General features: G+C 36.3%; 2 protein-coding genes across 2 annotated transcripts; both read right to left on the bottom strand.

Annotated features, from left to right (window-relative positions):
- Positions 1 to 3445: 3445 nt before the first annotated feature.
- LOC102223347 (natterin-3-like) lies at positions 3446 to 6345 on the bottom strand. The gene is made up of 4 exons (XM_023343330.1): positions 6260 to 6345; positions 6064 to 6113; positions 4854 to 4932; positions 3446 to 4709 (listed from the first exon to the last, which is right to left on the bottom strand). Exons 2-4 carry the CDS (start codon positions 6064 to 6066, stop codon positions 3589 to 3591), a joined length of 1203 nt encoding a protein of 400 aa, XP_023199098.1. The 5' UTR covers positions 6067 to 6113; positions 6260 to 6345; the 3' UTR covers positions 3446 to 3588.
- A 7496-nt stretch (positions 6346 to 13841) lies between these two features.
- Positions 13842 to 16878, bottom strand: LOC102235791 (natterin-3-like). Its single transcript, XM_023343329.1, has 4 exons — positions 16793 to 16878; positions 16597 to 16646; positions 15387 to 15465; positions 13842 to 15242 (listed from the first exon to the last, which is right to left on the bottom strand). Exons 2-4 carry the CDS (start codon positions 16597 to 16599, stop codon positions 14098 to 14100), a joined length of 1227 nt encoding a protein of 408 aa, XP_023199097.1. The 5' UTR covers positions 16600 to 16646; positions 16793 to 16878; the 3' UTR covers positions 13842 to 14097.
- Between the last annotated feature and the right edge of the window lie 422 nt (positions 16879 to 17300).

The following is a 17300-nucleotide window of genomic DNA, read 5'->3' on the forward strand; positions in this document are numbered from 1 at the left end:
TTATTAGAATAATATATGTGTTTATTTATTTTACATACTTTAGTATCTTTCATAAAAAAGAAAATCAATAACAAGAAGCTTACATTATTTGTTGTAAATAATTTCAAAGGCATCTTTATCTTGTTTGGATTTCTTTGTTTGAAGGATTGATAAATAATTTTTTAGTCATCATTTAGATTATTCCAGGTATTTAATGCACCTGAATGCTTCAAGGTAGTTTGGGCACAAAATTGGTGTCAAACGTTTGTGCAGCTAACATTTCCATTTGTGCCGCTATAATTTTAAAGATATTAAGAAATGTTTCCAGAGGTCATGAAAGGTCAACCAGGCCCCCACCGACAAACTTGGTGTCGGTCAACTCGACTATGTTTCTGCAGCAACATTTTTTGTTTGTGCTGCTTTGGCTTTGAAAATATTAATGAAAGTTTAAAGGTCAAAACATCGACCAGCTCCCACTTTTACTGAACTAAAATGACCTTTAAACCTTTAAACATCCATGTGTGACCTCTGCAGACACACATGATTGGTTGTTGGCCGTTTCCAGTTCACTGTTATTCTGCTAAATATATTGCATTGTAACCTAATGTTTTTTGTGTTGCATTTACACATTATATGATTTAAACTTAGTAAAGTTAAAGCAGATTATGCCATCGTCTGGGTTTCCTCACTGACATTTATTTGATTCAGATGGAATAACAGAATAAATGTTTGGATGGATGCCGGGATGTTTTTCATATTTTGCGTCTATGTTTTGGTTTACATTTGAAGGCCATATTGTCAGACAATATTTTCACAATGTAGGATAAGACACTGGCTTTCATAAAGTGTCTGAGTGACTCTCTAGGACCTTTACAGTTAAAACATTTTCATGTTCGTCAGATGAACATGTAATGTTTGAAAATTTATGGGATAATTTTTCACTTATTCTAATAACATGGAATGTCTGAATTTCCTTTAACATAATCAGTGGGTATGGAATAAAATTTGCTATGTGATTAATATTAAAATATTGTCATGAAGTGCAGTGGTGAAGGTGGTGAGGCAGACGCTGTAGACCCAGGATGTGATAAATAAATGATTTTAATGATGAATGTCCAGAATCAGTCCACAAAACCAGGCAGCACGACTGAGCAGAAACCAGGCCTCAACGTCGGTAGCAAACAGGCCAATTGAAGGGACAGCAAAACAGACTGGTGCAAACCACACTGAATAGACAAGGACCTGACAAGGAACAAGGAACACAGGTGGAGTTAAATACACAGGGAGTAATCAAGGAAACGAGACACAGCTGGGAACAATCAAGGGGAGACAGGACAACACGGAGACTCAGAGACAGGAACTCAAAATAAACACACAGAGAAACTCAAATCACAACAAATATGTAATATTCTTATCAAAAGAGGAAAATGTGGTGAACAGTTTTATCATAAGGATCGCATTATGGCTTTAGTAAACTGCTTGTATAAGTCCACCAGCCGAACCGAGCCGAACCGAGCCGAACCAAGGCTGGATGTTGTTTTCTGCAGCTGCTGTTCCGGATTGCTTGTCCTCTTTACGAGCCAAATATGTGTGTTTTCCATGTTTGGTCACTAGAGGGCGCTGCTGGTAGCAGGTCGGTGTTGAACCCGGAAGGGCTACAACCAGACATTTTTTTGTTTACAGAGACTTCATAATTATTATTTTATTTGAGATATTTAAATATTTTTCTTGATAGTTCCTTTTATTTGTTGTTTCTGTTGTTTTGTTCATTTATTTTGGATATTTAAAATGTCTTCAGTTTCCATTATTGATCAGAATGTGTCTTGCATTATTATGCTATTACTATTATATAACTGGAAAATGGTCTCAATATAACAATATTATCATTTATCGCAATAAGTTCAGGGACATTTCATCGTCCAGCAAAATGTGTTATCAGACCTGGATCTGAGGAGAGACCAGAAAATCAAATGTAACATTTTGAACTGAAAATGTTTTACAGTTCTGCTCTCAAAAATGACAAATTGTTTCACTAAAATATTGCAGTGTAAATTAATTTTCAGTAAGTAAAAAACAAAACGATTCAAAAGTTTTAGTTAAATGTTTTTTATTTTGAAAACTCAAAGCTGAACTGGATCAAAGAATCCCAAACCCAGATCAGGTTCTACAGTTTTGTCTCATAGACACAGTTACATAGTTACCATGTTCAGGTGACAGAATGTGTTTAATTTATGAATAAATCCATGAAGCTGCGGGAACGTGAGTCTGGCTTCGGTTTTATAAAGACTGCAAGTTCACACACTGAACAAACATGCTGCTGCCCTCTGCTGTCAAACTGGGGAAATTATCAGGTGATTTCTAATTTTTTTTATTTTAATGATATTAAAAAATGGTCAGACAGAATGGGGGTGTGAGAAAACCTCTGACCAAAGTGAGTATGGCTGTAAACATTTTGGGTAAAGCAAACTGAATCCAAGAAATCATTTATATAAATTCAGGCTGAAGCTCTGATCTGTTCAAACCTCTGGAAAATAAGACGGAGATGAACTCAACCGTTAAACTGATGAGTTGCTTTTAAAATCTACTATGTTTTTATTTCATAAGAATCAAGGAATGGTGATTGTACTGAAGGAAAAGGCTCATTATGAAACTGTAATTTTATACAATTTAAAAATTAGTTCATGTAGGCTTGAAACAAAACAAGAATTTTATTTTCATTGCTTATAAGCTTTATTAATGCAAAACAAATTACATAGAATGACTCACAATGATTCATCTGGATCTGAATAAACTTTAAATTAGATGATTGTTAAAATATTTCATGTTCTTCATAAAAATTACATGCAGTAGGTCATACAAACATGACTGAAGTATCATGGATAATATCCTTGTTAGTCTAGTAATTTCTCTGTTCACAAACATTTCCATATTTATTATCTGACATGCAGCAGTAAAAAACCAGCAGGTTAGTTTGGATGTAACAGCAGACAGAAATGATGCTACTTCAGTTTAAAATCAGGTTTTTGTTTGTTTTTGCTAAGTTTCAGTCAAATACATGAATATTTTTCTTTATTCTGCAGTGAGAAATGAAAATGTGATTTGACAATTTTATAAAATCAAATCTGATTTCATAAGTTTGGAGTTGATTTGATAATGTAGACAGAAAAGTTTACAAATTGTACTTGAAAGCTCAACAGGCTAACCAACTAACTCAGCAGTTAGTTTGTTAGTTCACCAGTGGTGAAAACGCCTCCAGTCCCAGAGTTACTGCTGATATTAAAGCTTTCCTGGTGTTTTGGTCAATTGCTACAAGCAGCTTTTCTCCCCATTTGACTCTGTACTGGTGATGTTTACATGAATTTTAACATGATTTAGGAAAATAATAAAGTTCAGAGCCCAACAAGTAAATTATCACTGGTGAAAAGTGCTTTGGTTATGACAACTTTCTGAACAAATCAAACCAAAAGGTCTGAAATGTACCAGAAATATTCTGTGTGACAGTTACACTCCTACTGATTACATTTATAGTCTGAATTAAAAAGCATAAATGAAGCTGAAGCTCTAAATCAAATGCCTGGTAAAGCTGTACTAGCTATGCGTTATAGTTTCTCAGTTTGCTTCCTGTATTTTGTTTTGAAAGGCTTGAGAACCGGACAAAGGTTTGCACCTTTCCACCTCGGCCCTAATTTCTCCAACTTGGACTCCGTGATAATTTCCAGAGATGGTAACTGATCTGGTCTCTCCGTCTTCATAGGTTCGCTGGAGGACGGCGGTGAAGGGAACGTCCATCTTGTACTGATAACCAACCATCTTTACTGTGCAGCTGTGGTTTGGTGGTACGGTAAGCTGTATCGACACAGAGTGGGAGATCTGCTCTGTCCAGGTATTTCCACCTGAGAACGTATGAGTCGTCTCTGCATTGATTTCAATATTTCCATCCACAATGAAGGGAATTCCTGTAGTGATGGACGTTTTTACACCGGCAGTGATGGAGGAGCTGATGTCCCACTGTCTCTCATCTGTGGTTGTCTTAGTCAGAGAAACTGTTTTTGTCACAGGATTGAGGTCCTGGTTGGTAGTAGTAGAGCTTTGGAGGGTTTTTGGAGGTTCTTTCAATATTTTAGCTTGATTTGTGTGATATTTGACATCAGAGATGAGATTATCTTCAGCCTTCATGTGGGTCAGAACCTCATAGCTCTTCTTGTACCGATATTCCTTCCCCTTCCAGGGGAGATAAAAACATTTATCTTTCGGATCAACCTTCCCCAGTCCGTACTTGTTCTTCCCTACATACATTTCCTCACTGGAGCAGGTTCTGACTGAATTCTGTGGAACAGAACCATAAGAACCTTCCTTCCACTGCAAGATCTCAAAATTATCTTCATTCACAAGGATTTGAAAGCTGGAGGAACGATGCTCTTTTTTTTTATTGGGGTAGTGGCAGTAAGAGCCTTTGCTGGGGTTGTAAAACCCAGAATGACATCCGACTTTGCAGATGTAGTCGATTCGATCGGCGTAGCTGTTCTGAATGGAAACGAATCCATTTGGAGGGGAACCATTCCATGTCACCCATTGCAGTTTTCCTGTACTACCGAACTCTGGGAGCGTCGAGTTAACTGGGATTTTCTGTCTGAACGGAGCAGAAGTCAGAACACGTCGGATTATTGAGACAGACACGTTAGCTCTGATCTTAGCAACATCATCTGCTGGATCTGGTTTCAGGAAGGAAACTGTGAAAGACAAAGACTAGTTAGGATTTTTACTGTTGGTTTTAAAGATGTTTTAGCCTTTAATATTTGACAGATTTCTCTATTGTTTAATCCAGAACCAAGAATCAAATTTTTATTCTAAGGCTCAACTCTCCTCCCTCGTACCGTTTTCATCTGGTGGCTGGTTCCTCTCCACATGCTGAGCACTGGATGAGGACGCAACCAGCAGCAACAGCAACGGCAACTAAGAGGAGCAGAAATCAAAGTTATCAGGTATAATCGTAATATAATACAGCCTTCCAGCAAATGCAGCAAACATGCAGCTGCAGCAAATGGTAAAGTCTTTCCTCTTGTGTCTTTTTGTTTGCTAATTATTTTAGGAATAATAAAAATCCAGTCAACGATTCAACTTCAAACCTGCTGAGAAAACTTTGCAAAAACCGTTTAAGGTTCAGAATTTGATTAATTTTAAATGTCAGACAAATTAGTTTCTAAAACACATTTATTTAATGTAGAAAATTGTAACAAATTCAGATTATTTTTATTATTTAAAGATGTTTTTCTGAACTGAAGGTAGTAATTTAATGAGGTTTATGATGCATGAACAGAACGCTGTAGATCAATAAACAAACTGGCATCAAAATTACAATGAGTCAAATAGAAAGCAGATTTTATATTATTTAAAAGCTGCCAACCTGACCACAAGGTAACACACAGTTCTGTAATCGTGCATCTTTTAGCTTCACTCACCAAACCCAAACCCAGTTCCTGCCACCATATCGAGTCAAGAAATTACTCAACTGATACTGTATGAAATGATACTCCTTTGGTAAAAGAACAACTAAAAAATTATCTGCACAGAAAATAATTACAAAGATAAATAGATAAAATAAATACTCTAGAGATTAGATGCCAGAAAAAACTGCTAAAGTAAGTTTAGTTAGTTATTTTACTAATTTCAGCTGTAAAAACAGGTTGGAAAGAAGTCAATCTTTTATGTCAGTAATGCTCCTATTTATTCATTTATTTAAATAGAAAAAAAACCTCCAATGACAGTTTCTGCATCAGCTTTTGTTAATATTATTATTCCATGTCTCAAAAGTCTCAACCTGAATGATTAATAAACAGTTTTTCAGATCTTTGTCTGGATTCCAGGTTTTTAATCGATGTACTTCTTATCTTCTCTTCTCTTGGTTTTAACTTTTAAAACACTTGTCTCCAAACGGTAAATTATTAAAAATGATTATTTTCACTTCTTGGTTAAAGGTACACTCAGCTGTCCACTTTTATACTACTTATTATGAAGTTTATTGTGTAGCAGAGTTTTAAAATGATTGTTTTTGGTGAAAAGTACAACAGATTGTTTTTACTTTACCATTTCTGTCCGTGTTGGTCGACTTCAGAGCAGCAGAGCAACAGCAGAAACTGTAGATAACAGAGACGAGTCAGTTTTAGTTACAATCCAAACATAATAACACTAATCTAATCATCTAAAACCAGATTAGTTTAAATCATAATGATGGTCTAATATATCATTTGAGAGAACAGAGTTAAGAAAGTGAACATTTTACCTGATTTGCTGAAGAGTCGTTGACCAGCTGACGAGTTCTCAGGTCTTGGTTTTTTCAGTGGGTGAAATAAACCTGCAGGTTTGTTTTAGATGTAGAAATGGTTTCATCTCAGCCTGACGCTGCTTTAATATCTGATTATCTGAAGGAGGATTTTTCTAAAGAGCCTATCAGAGCTTAATTCAACTCACACAACACCAAATAAAGACACGACTCCTGCAGACACTCAGGATTGGTTGTTGGTTGTTACCAGCCTCCTCAGGGTCTTTGAGGTGAATTTATTGCGTTATGTTTAATTATTACTGAATATTTTTATTTTGCATTAACACATCTTATGAATTAAACTGAAGCAGATAATTGTATGAACCCATCACATTGTTTTCTCAATGACATTAAATCAGACTGAACATTTCCAGTTTTAGTTCATCTATAAATATATATTTTCTAAATATTCATATATTAGTGGCTATTAGTTTGTAGACTCACATCATTTGATCTTTGTAGAGCAACTGACACAGAAACTTGAAGTGACTTCACCACATCCTTACCACAAAGTTGTGATGTCTACAGAACTACAAACTTCCCGCTTTCTTGACCAAACGTTATAATCGAGTTATCATTAAACTCTTTGTGTTATTTCTTATGTTATTGGTTTAGCAAATCATATATTATCACAAACATTATGAAGTTGCTGAGCAGAAAGTGAAAGAAAACATGAGTTGCTAATTGGTTGAAAATACTGAAGTTTATCTGAAACAAACAACTTTTTAATATTTAAAGTTATCAAAACTGAATAATAAATCAGTTTGTTGTAATAAATGTCCTTTATCTTATTCAAACTTTGCATTTCTAAATTCTTATTTCATAAAACTTAAACCTGTTACTAGACCTACCACATAAAGTAAATGAGAAAATATTAACGACCTTTATGTTACTTCAGAACATAGCTTAAATTACTGCTGTACAGACATTGAAGGATTATTTTGAAAACTGCATAATATATGTAATAGATGAAAATTTAAAGCGCAACAATCAGCAAATCTTTGGCAGAGTGTGAGGCTCTGTTACCTAAAAGATAAAAATATACAATGCAAAAGTCTAATGATGAATTTTAATACCATTTATAATTGTGGTTGCTTTGTACTTGTTCAGCTCACACATATTAAAACCTCAAGATCATTATGAATCATTGTTCTACATTTGTGCTCTGTGGTTTGTAGAAACAGTGATGGGAACTTGACATATTAGTTACTTGAATCGACTATCACTCATTTATGTTTCACATCTTTGAAATTGTTTTGAGTCAGTTAACTACTACTAAAACTGTTAGATGCAGCACATGTTAAGGACCTCTGCATCTTCCAAGTTCCAGAAAAGAACCTTGAAGAAAAACGACCATGATGAGAACCTGTGGAAGCAGAATTACGTCAGTCACATCTGTACCTACAAATATAATACCTACAAGTTTGTTTGTGTAGGACATTTCAGCACTTTAACACAATTAACAAACATAAAAGAAAAATTATATTACAATGGAAAGATAAAGAAGTAATAAAGAGTTGTAATCTAGACGAGAATAATTCGTTTTAGTTATTATTCAAAGGTAGCGCTAAATAAACATAATGTTAGCTTTGATTTAAAGGAACTCAGAGTTTCATTGGTTTTGATTCTGTTGGATGTGTTTTTTCTTAATATCTGTTGCTTTTAACTTCGTTGTACGAGCACTTTGAGTTGTTTGTGGCTGAAAGTTTACTTGTATAAATAAAGTTGCCTTGTCATTTTTCTGGAAGTTTGACCAGATTTCTGGAGCATTTAAACTGAATGCAGCTTCTCCATGTTGGGTAATCATGAGTAAGAAGATCAGACTTAAACCAGAAGACCTGTTTTATCAGGTCCTGGGTTGTTTTGAGGTTTGATTCTAGTTTTATTATTATTATTCTCCACAGCCACCTCTCACTGGTTCCTCCTAATATCATCCCATTACTTCCCTGGTTTACCTGCTGCCTTTTGTTCTGGATTTCTGTTTTTGTTCTACTCTGGCTCCCTGTGTTTGCTATGTTTCCTGTAAGTTTGTTTTTCATAATTAAAAATAAAATATTCCAAAGGATTTTGCCCACTGGGAAGATTTATCCAAACTACCACTCCAGGTCATTTAGGCATTTGATAAAATCGTGCAATAAGAATAACATTTAAAATAGAAAACTCTTTTTGTTGATCTTTATGTCTACGGTTGTAACATTAGTTAGCATGTTGTGCACTACAACTGCTTATCACCACATGATAAGAGAAGTTATGTTACCAAATTGACATTATGGGATATGTCTTAATGACCAGATGCAGATGAATGGAGAAATCAGAACAAAAAATTGCCCAAGCTTCAGAGGCCGGACATTACAATATTAAAACTATATTAAAACTGTAAGATGATCAGATCTCAAAGAGATGTTGAGTCCCTCTAAACATGACAAACGTGTCCAAGGTGCCAGAATAGGTATTTCTAAAATTGTGAATGTTCATAGAAAAACCAATTCATATTTAGTGTGCAAAGGACAAATGAAATATGACAGTTTGGATGTTACACAATGCTTAGACTATTAAGGTGTTGGATGAAAAAGCAGGAAATGTGACACATAGTAGCAAACCACAGAGTAGAGAACATTTTAATCAAACTTTTGAATTTAGGTAAACATGTCAGAACTGTATTTATTTAAATTAATCTGCCAAAAACCAACATTTCAGGGCTTTGAAATGAAAATTTGAGCTAATTTGGGTAAATGTGATTTTTAAAATTTTTTTTAAAGTCATTAAGTAATTTTTACACTTTTGTCAATAATACAGCGCCACCTACTGGTGGGTTTGATTAAAAGATGATTAAGCATCCTTAATATCATATTTGTAATTTGGGGTATAAAGGACATTTTTGGAATTTGGTAATTATATTATTGGCATTATGATTTTGTGGCTACTTTTGTAGCGATGTTTATTTAGCTGTTATGTTGTAAAAATATAAACATTAGGAACAATAACTTTTTTCCATTTGTTAACTTACATTCTGCAAATGATTGCGCTGATTGGAGTTTATCCTAGGGAGTCAGTTTGGTTAAGGCTAATCAATCAATCAATCAATCAAATTTTATGTGTATAGCACATTTCAGCAGCCAGGCATTTCAAAGTGCTTTACATCATATCAAACACAGAAACTGTTATGTTCCGGGGTTCTCTGGTTCTCTTGGTGGGGTTTTCCTGTGCGCCTTTTCCACCTCTTACCACCAGATGGCGACAGGTTCCGGTTGGAGTGCGATGGTGTCATCATCATCCTCAGCTGTCATCGATTACCCTCATCAGCGGAGCATACTTAAGGAGTTGACCGCCAGTCCAGCATCGCCTGAGTGTTTGCCAGTCACGGTACATCTGAGCCCATTGAGCCCTGTCTCTGTGTTCCTCGTTACCTTGAGCCTTCCAGTGATTCTCTGTTGCCTTCAGGTGAACCCTTTGACACACTGGACCCGCTGATCAGACCCTGGCAGTTTTCCTGGTTTCAGAACCTCCCTCGTGACGCCGTGGAAAGTACCCACTGGTTGCCCGAGCTCCCAGACTCACCTCTCCATTGTTTACAAGTATCTCCTGGATCCCACGGCTGGCGGTCGAACCACTCCTCTGTGTCTCCGTTGCACCCAAGCCTACCTGTCCGTTCTCCGCCGCACTCCTCCGTTGTTCCTGCACCCACTAAGAGACCGAGACCCTGGACGTACTCAGTTATCCTCCAAGATTCAGATCCAATCACCACAAGTAAGAACAACGAGTGTTTTATCTGAGATTTCCATGTTCCCACGGCCCCTGAACTCACCAGTCTGCTCTTCCCCTCGCAGCGAACCACTGCTGCCCGTTACCGTTGATTCCCTGGACCAGACCACTTTGCCACATCCTGATAATTGTGTAATCTTAATAAATCACTCAAACTGATTCCAACTCTCCTGTCTTGTGTTCTGCATGTGGGCTAGAAACCTTAAACCCATCATGACAGAAACACAAAGCAAGATAGAATCAACAATCAAAACACGACATTAAGTCAAGTTCCATCAATAAATTTGTAAGTGATTACATTTCAAATACAATCCTAAACAGGTGGGTCAATGGAAGATTTGTCGCTCTCTAGTGAAAAATATTCTAACCAAAGTGGCTTAAACATTGTGATCAGTTGGAGAATCTTTTTAAGAAACTTTGTCCATGGACCTCCAGTATTCAAGTTATAAATTAAAACACTTTTTTTTCCTTACCAGAATGGCATTTAAATATAAATCTGTACGCCAAGTACAAAATGCACCGATACACCCTTATTGATCATATCCATAAAGAGTCACTTCAAAGTTTATTTATATGGCACATTTACAACAACCTCAGCTGATCAGAGTGCTTCACAACAATCACATCACAAGCAGACACATGATAGAGAAAAATTAATAAAATTAAGTTTGATTAAAAGACTAAAAACTAACATGAATAAAAACAAAGCTACAAAGATTTACAAAAAAAAAAAACATACAAAGAAAATAGAATCACTGAATTAAAGAACATAAATTCCTGACAAAGAGCCACTGTTTATACTTCAATCAATCAAATTTTATTTGTATAACACATTTCAGCAGCAAGACATTTCAAAGTGCTTTACATCATTACAAACACAGAAACACAATGCAACATAGAATCAATAATCAAAACACAGCATTAAGTCAAGTTCCATCAATAAATTTGTAATTGATTACATTTCAAATACAATTCTAAACAGGTGGGTTTTCAGTTGAGATTTAAAGGAAGTCAGTGTTTCAGCTGTTTTACAGTTTTCTGGAAGTTTGTTCCAAATTTGTGGTGCATAGATGCTGAAAGCTGCTTCTCCTCGTTTGGTTCTGGTTCTGGGGATGCAGAGCAGAACCAGAACCAGAACCTGAGAGGTCTGGAAGGTTGATACAACAACAGCAGATCTTTAATGTATTGTGGTGCTAAGCTGTTCAGTGATTTATAAACTAACAACAGTATTTTAAAGTCTATTCTTTGAGCTACAGGGAGCCAGTGTAGGGACTTTAAAACTGGTGTTATGTGCTCTATCTTCCTGGTTTTAGTGAGAACGCCAGCAGCAGCATTCTGGATCAGCTGCAGCTGTTTGATTGATTTGTTGGACAGACCTGTGAAGACGCTGTTGCAATAATCAATACGACTGAAGATGAAGGCATGGATGAGTTTCTCTAGATCTGGCTGAGACATTAGTCCTTTAATCCTGGAGATGTTCTTCAGGTGATAGAAGGCCGACTTTGTAACTGTCTTTATGTGGCTCTGGAGGTTCAGGTCAGAGTCCATCACTACTCCCAGGTTTCGGGCTGATCGCTGGTTTTTAGTTGTAATAACTGAAGCTGTGCATTGACTGTAGATCTATAGCTCTAGATCTATAGCTCTAGATCTATAACTCTAGATCTTTCCTCTTTAGGTCCAAAAATAATAACTTCAGTTTTGTTTCTGTTCAGCTGGAGAAAGTTTTGGCACATCCACACATTTATCTGCTCTAAGCATCTGTTCAGTGATTGGATGGGGTCAAAGGTCACCTGGTGACATCGTAATGTAGAGCTGTGTGTCATCTGCATAGTTATGGCAGCTAATATTATTTCCTGTTATAACCTGAGCTAGTGGGAGCATATAAATATTGAATAAAAGGGGTCCTAGGATCGAACCTTGGGGTACCCCACATGTGACCTTTGACCTCTTTGATGAAAAGTTTCCAATTGAAACAAAGAAATCCCTGTTCTTTATGTAGGATTCAAACCAGTTAAGCACTGGACCGGAGAGTCCGACCCAACTCTCCAGTCGATTCAGTAATATGTCATGGTCGACACTGAGGTCCAACAGAACCAGCACTGTGGTTCTGCCACAGTCCGTATTTATATGGATGTCATTGAACACTTTTATGAGGGCGGTCTCTGTGCTGTGGTAACCATGGAAACCAGACTGGAAGGAGTCAAAGTGGTTGGTTATCGTTAGGAAGCTAGTTAATTGTTTACACAGCTTTTTCAATAACTTTGCTGATGAATCAGAGGTCAGAGGTCAGAGGTCGGCCTGTAATTCTGCATTAGTGATTTGTCCAGATTGTTCTTTTTTATAAGTGGTTTGATTACTGCTATTTTCAAAGCCTGGGGGAAAACGCCTGATGAGAGCGATGAGTTACTATCTGGATCAGATCAGCAGCAATAACAGGCAGGACTTTCTTAAAGAAATGTTCTAGAGTTATAGATCTACGACATCCAGACAGCAGGAACTGGAGCTTATTGACTTATAATTTCCTGTAGGGTTTTATAATTAAGTAGTTGAAATTGGGTCATTGACAGATCAGACAGAATGAGGCTGTGAGAGAATTATTTCATACTCAACATCATCAGCAGACAGACGTTAGTCCAGCTGCAAACGTTTTGTAAAGCAAACGGAATCCAAGAAAGCATAAAAAGATACATTTAATATATCATTTTTAACTTTCTTCATAAATATTAATGGACAAATTTTACCACTACAACTGAAACAAAGTTCATTTTTTCTCCGTTTTTACGCCTATTTATGAAAAGTCTGCATCAGCCTAAAAACCTGAGACCTCCTTCTGAAATGTTTTATTAGAGATTAGTTTTAATGCCAGGTCACGGTGGATATTTTAGGCTCATATAAACTCGTTAAAGGGTCTCTGGTTGTTTTGGAGTTTGATTTGATTCTAGTTTCATTATTTAGTTTTTTATTTAGATTAAATCAGTTTTGTTTCTGTTTTTCTTTGGTTCAGTTCTTAGTGATTCTAGTTTATTTCTCATGTCTAGTTATTCTAAGTTACTCTAATTTAATTATGTTTTAGTGTTGCTTTTATTGTTACATTCATTTCCTCGCCCCTGCACCTCTCTCTCTCCCCTCTAACCCTGAAAGGGTTAATCAGGGTTAATCAGTTAGCCAATCAGCTAACTCCTTCCAGAGTTCAGCCTCCCAGGACTTGTGCACCTTTTCTCCTCTCGCTCCTCGCCGGTTCCTCCCGTTCTCGCCCCGTTGATTCCCTGCCGCTCCTCTCCTTGGATTTATGGTTTTGTTCTTCTCTGGCTCCCTTCGTTCTCTGAGATTTTTATAATCATCTTTTTTATCCTCTTTCTTTCATTAAATCTTCAACTCTACTTGACATCTCAGCCTGCTGCGTTTGGATCCATCAGCAGACACTCCAGGCCTTTTCTAGATGCCTCAGGAATACATTCTGGGAAAACTGAGTCAACAGAATATACAGAGAAACATTTAAAACTATTTTTACTGTCTCCTGAGAAAACAAAGTTAACTTTAAGGTATAAATGTCCTTTGATAAATGTTCTCTGTTTGCTCTCTGATCTGTTTAAGCCTCTGAAAAATAAGCGTAATGAGCTGCTAACAAATGAAACCAATAGTTAAATGTGTTTTTAAAAATATTCTTTTTATTTCATAAGAAGTGAAAATGGACAAACCTTATTTTTAAACACTGATTTTATACATTTTGAAAAGGAGTTCATGTTATAATTGATGATCAATAATTAAAACACCAAATTCATTTTCATTGCTTATAAGCTTTATTAATGCCAAATAAATTGCATAGAATAGCTCACAGGGTACATTCATAAACTTTAAAGCTTGTCTGTTTCTAGATCAACTTTAAATGAGATGATAGTTAATAAAAATGTTGTGGGTTTTTATCAGAATTGCATATAAAGTCACTCCTTTGACTAACCGCATGGTTACAGTTTCAAAGAGTATGAATAAAAAAGCATAAATGAAGCTGAAGCTCTGCTGGTAAAGTCATGCTAACTTTACTTCAGGAGGTTTTCACTCTCCAAATATCCTACATCATGTTGTTGTAGGATGAAGCGTTTGGAGTTGGACAAAGGTTTACATTTTTCAACTTCAGCCTCAATGTCTCCAACTTGGACTCCGTGATAATTTCCAGAGATGGTAACTGATCTGGTCTCTCCGTCTTCATAGGTTCGCTTGAGGACGGCGGTGAAGGGAACGTCCATCTTGTACTGATAACCAACCATCTTTACTGTGCAGCTGTGGTTTGGTGGTATGGTAAGCTGTATCGACACAGAGTGGGAGATTTGCTCTGTCCAGGTATTTCCACCTGAGAACGTATGAGTCGTCTCTGCATTGATTTCAATATTTCCATCCACAACGCAGGGAATTCCTGCACTTATGGACGTTGTTACACCGGCAGTGATGGAGGAGCTGATGTCCCACCGTCTCTCATCTGTGGTTGTCTTAGTCAGAGAAACTGTTTTTGTCACAGGATTGAGGTCCTGGTTGGTGGTAGTAGAGCTTTGGAGGGTTTTTGGAGGTTCTTTCAAAATTTTAGCTTGATTTGTGTGATATTTGACATCAGAGATGAGATTATCTTCAGCCTTCATGTGGGTCAGAACCTCATAGTACCGGTACCAATACTCACTTCCCTCCCAGGGGAGATAAAAACATTTATCTTTCGGATCAACCTTCCCCAGTCCGTACTTGTTCTTCCCTACATATATTTCCTCACTGGAGCAGGTTCTGATTGCATTCTGTGGAACAGAACCATAAGAACCTTCCTTCCACTGCAAGATCTCAAAATTATCTTCATTCACCAGGACTTGAAAAGAGGAGGAACGATGCTCTTCTTTTTTATTGGGGTAGTGGCAGTAAGAGCCTTTGCTGGGGTTGTAAAACCCAGAATGACATCCGACTTTGCAGATGTAGTCGATTCGTTTGGCGTAGCTGTTCTGAATGGAAACGGATCCATTTGGAGGGGAACCCTTCCATTCTTTCCATTGCAGTTTTCCTGTATTACCGAACTCTGGGAGCGTCGAGTTAACTGGGATTTTCTGTCTGAACGGAGCAGAAGTCAGAACACGTCGGATTATTGAGACAGACACGTTAGCTCTGATCTTAGCAACATCATCTGCTGGATCTGGTTTCAGGAAGGAAACTGTGAAAGACAAAGACTAGTTAGGATTTTTACTGTTGGTTTTAAAGATGTTTTAGCCTTTAATTGTTGACAGATTTCTCTATTGTTTAATCCAGAAACAAGAATCAAATTTTTATTCTAAGGCTCAACTCTCCTCCCTCGTACCGTTTTCATCTGGTGGCTGGTTCCTCTCCACATGCTGAGCACTGGGTGAGGACGCAACCAGCAGCAACAGCAACGGCAACTAAGAGGAACAGAAATCAAAGTTATCAGGTATAATCGTAATATAATACAGCCTTCCAGCAAATGCAGCAAACATGCAGCTGCAGCAAATGGTAAAGTCTTTCCTCTTGTGTCTTTTTGTTTGCTAATTGTTTTAGGAATAATAAAAATCCAGTCAACGATTCAACTTCAAACCTGCTGAGAAAACTTTGCAAAAACTGTTTAAGGTTCAGAATTCGATTAATTTTAAATGTCAGACAAATTAGTTTCTAAAACACATTTATTTAATGTAGAAAATTGTAACAAATTCAGATTATTTTTATTATTTAAAGATGTTTTTCTGAACTGAAGGTAGTAATTAATGAGGTTTATGATGCATGAACAGAACGCTGTAGATCAATAAACAAACTGGCATCAAAATTACAATGAGTCAAATAGAAAGCAGATTTTATATTATTTAAAAGCTGCCAACCTGACCACAAGGTAACACACAGTTCTGTAATCGTGCATCTTTTAGCTTCACTCACCAAACCCAAACCCAGTTCCTGCCACCATATCGAGTCAAGAAATTACTCAACTGATACTGTATGAAATGATACTCCTTTGGTAAAAGAACAACTAAAAAATTATCTGCACAGAAAATAATTACAAAGATAAATAGATAAAATAAATACTCTAGAGATTAGATGCCAGAAAAAAACTGCTAAAGTAAGTTTAGTTAGTTATTTTACTAATTTCAGCTGTAAAAACAGGTTGGAAAGAAGTCAATCTTTTATTTCAATAATGCTCCTATTTATTCATTTATTTAAATAGAAAAAAAACCTCCAATGACAGTTTCTGCATCAGCTTTTGTTAATATTATTCTTCCATGTCTCAAAAGTCTCAACCTGAATGATTAATAAACAGTTTTTCAGATCTTTGTCTGGATTCCAGGTTTTTAATTGATGGACTTCTTCTCTTCTCTTCTCTTGGTTTTAACTTTTAAAACATTTGTCTCCAAACGGTAAATTATTAAAAATGATTATTTTCACTTCTTGGTTAAAGGTACACTCAGCTGTCCACTTTTATACTACTTATTATGAAGTTTATTGTTTAGCAGAGTTTTAAAATGATTGTTTTTGGTGAAAAGTACAACAGATTGTTTTTACTTTACCATTTCTGTCCGTGTTGGTCGACTTCAGAGCAGCAGAGCAACAGCAGAAACTGTAGATAACAGAGACGAGTCAGTTTTAGTTACAATCCAAACATAATAACACTAATCTAATCATCTAAAACCAGATTAGTTTAAATCATAATGATGGTCTAATATATCATTTGAGAGAACAGAGTTAAGAAAGTGAACATTTTACCTGATTTGCTGAAGAGTCGTTGACCAGCTGACGAGTTCTCAGGTCTTGGTTTTTTCAGTGGGTGAAATAAACCTGCAGGTTTGTTTTAGATGTAGAAATGGTTTCATCTCAGCCTGACGCTGCTTTAATATCTGATTATCTGAAGGAGGATTTTTCTAAAGAGCCTATCAGAGCTTAATTCAACTCACACAACACCAAATAAAGACACGACTCCTGCAGACACTCAGGATTGGTTGTTGGTTGTTACCAGCCTCCTCAGGGTCTTTGAGGTGAATTTATTGCGTTATGTTTAATTATTACTGAATATTTTTATTTTGCATTAACACATCTTATGAATTAAACTGAAGCAGATAATTGTATCAACCCATCACATTGTTTTCTCAATGCATGTCATTAAATCAGACAAAACTATTCCAGTTTTAGTTCAGCTATAAATATATATTTTCTAAATATTTACATATTAGTGGTTATTAGTTTGTACACTCACACACGCCATTTAATCTTTGTA

Source organism: Xiphophorus maculatus, chromosome 12 (assembly GCF_002775205.1).
Source record: "Xiphophorus maculatus strain JP 163 A chromosome 12, X_maculatus-5.0-male, whole genome shotgun sequence".
NCBI classification, from domain to species: domain Eukaryota; kingdom Metazoa; phylum Chordata; class Actinopteri; order Cyprinodontiformes; family Poeciliidae; genus Xiphophorus; species Xiphophorus maculatus.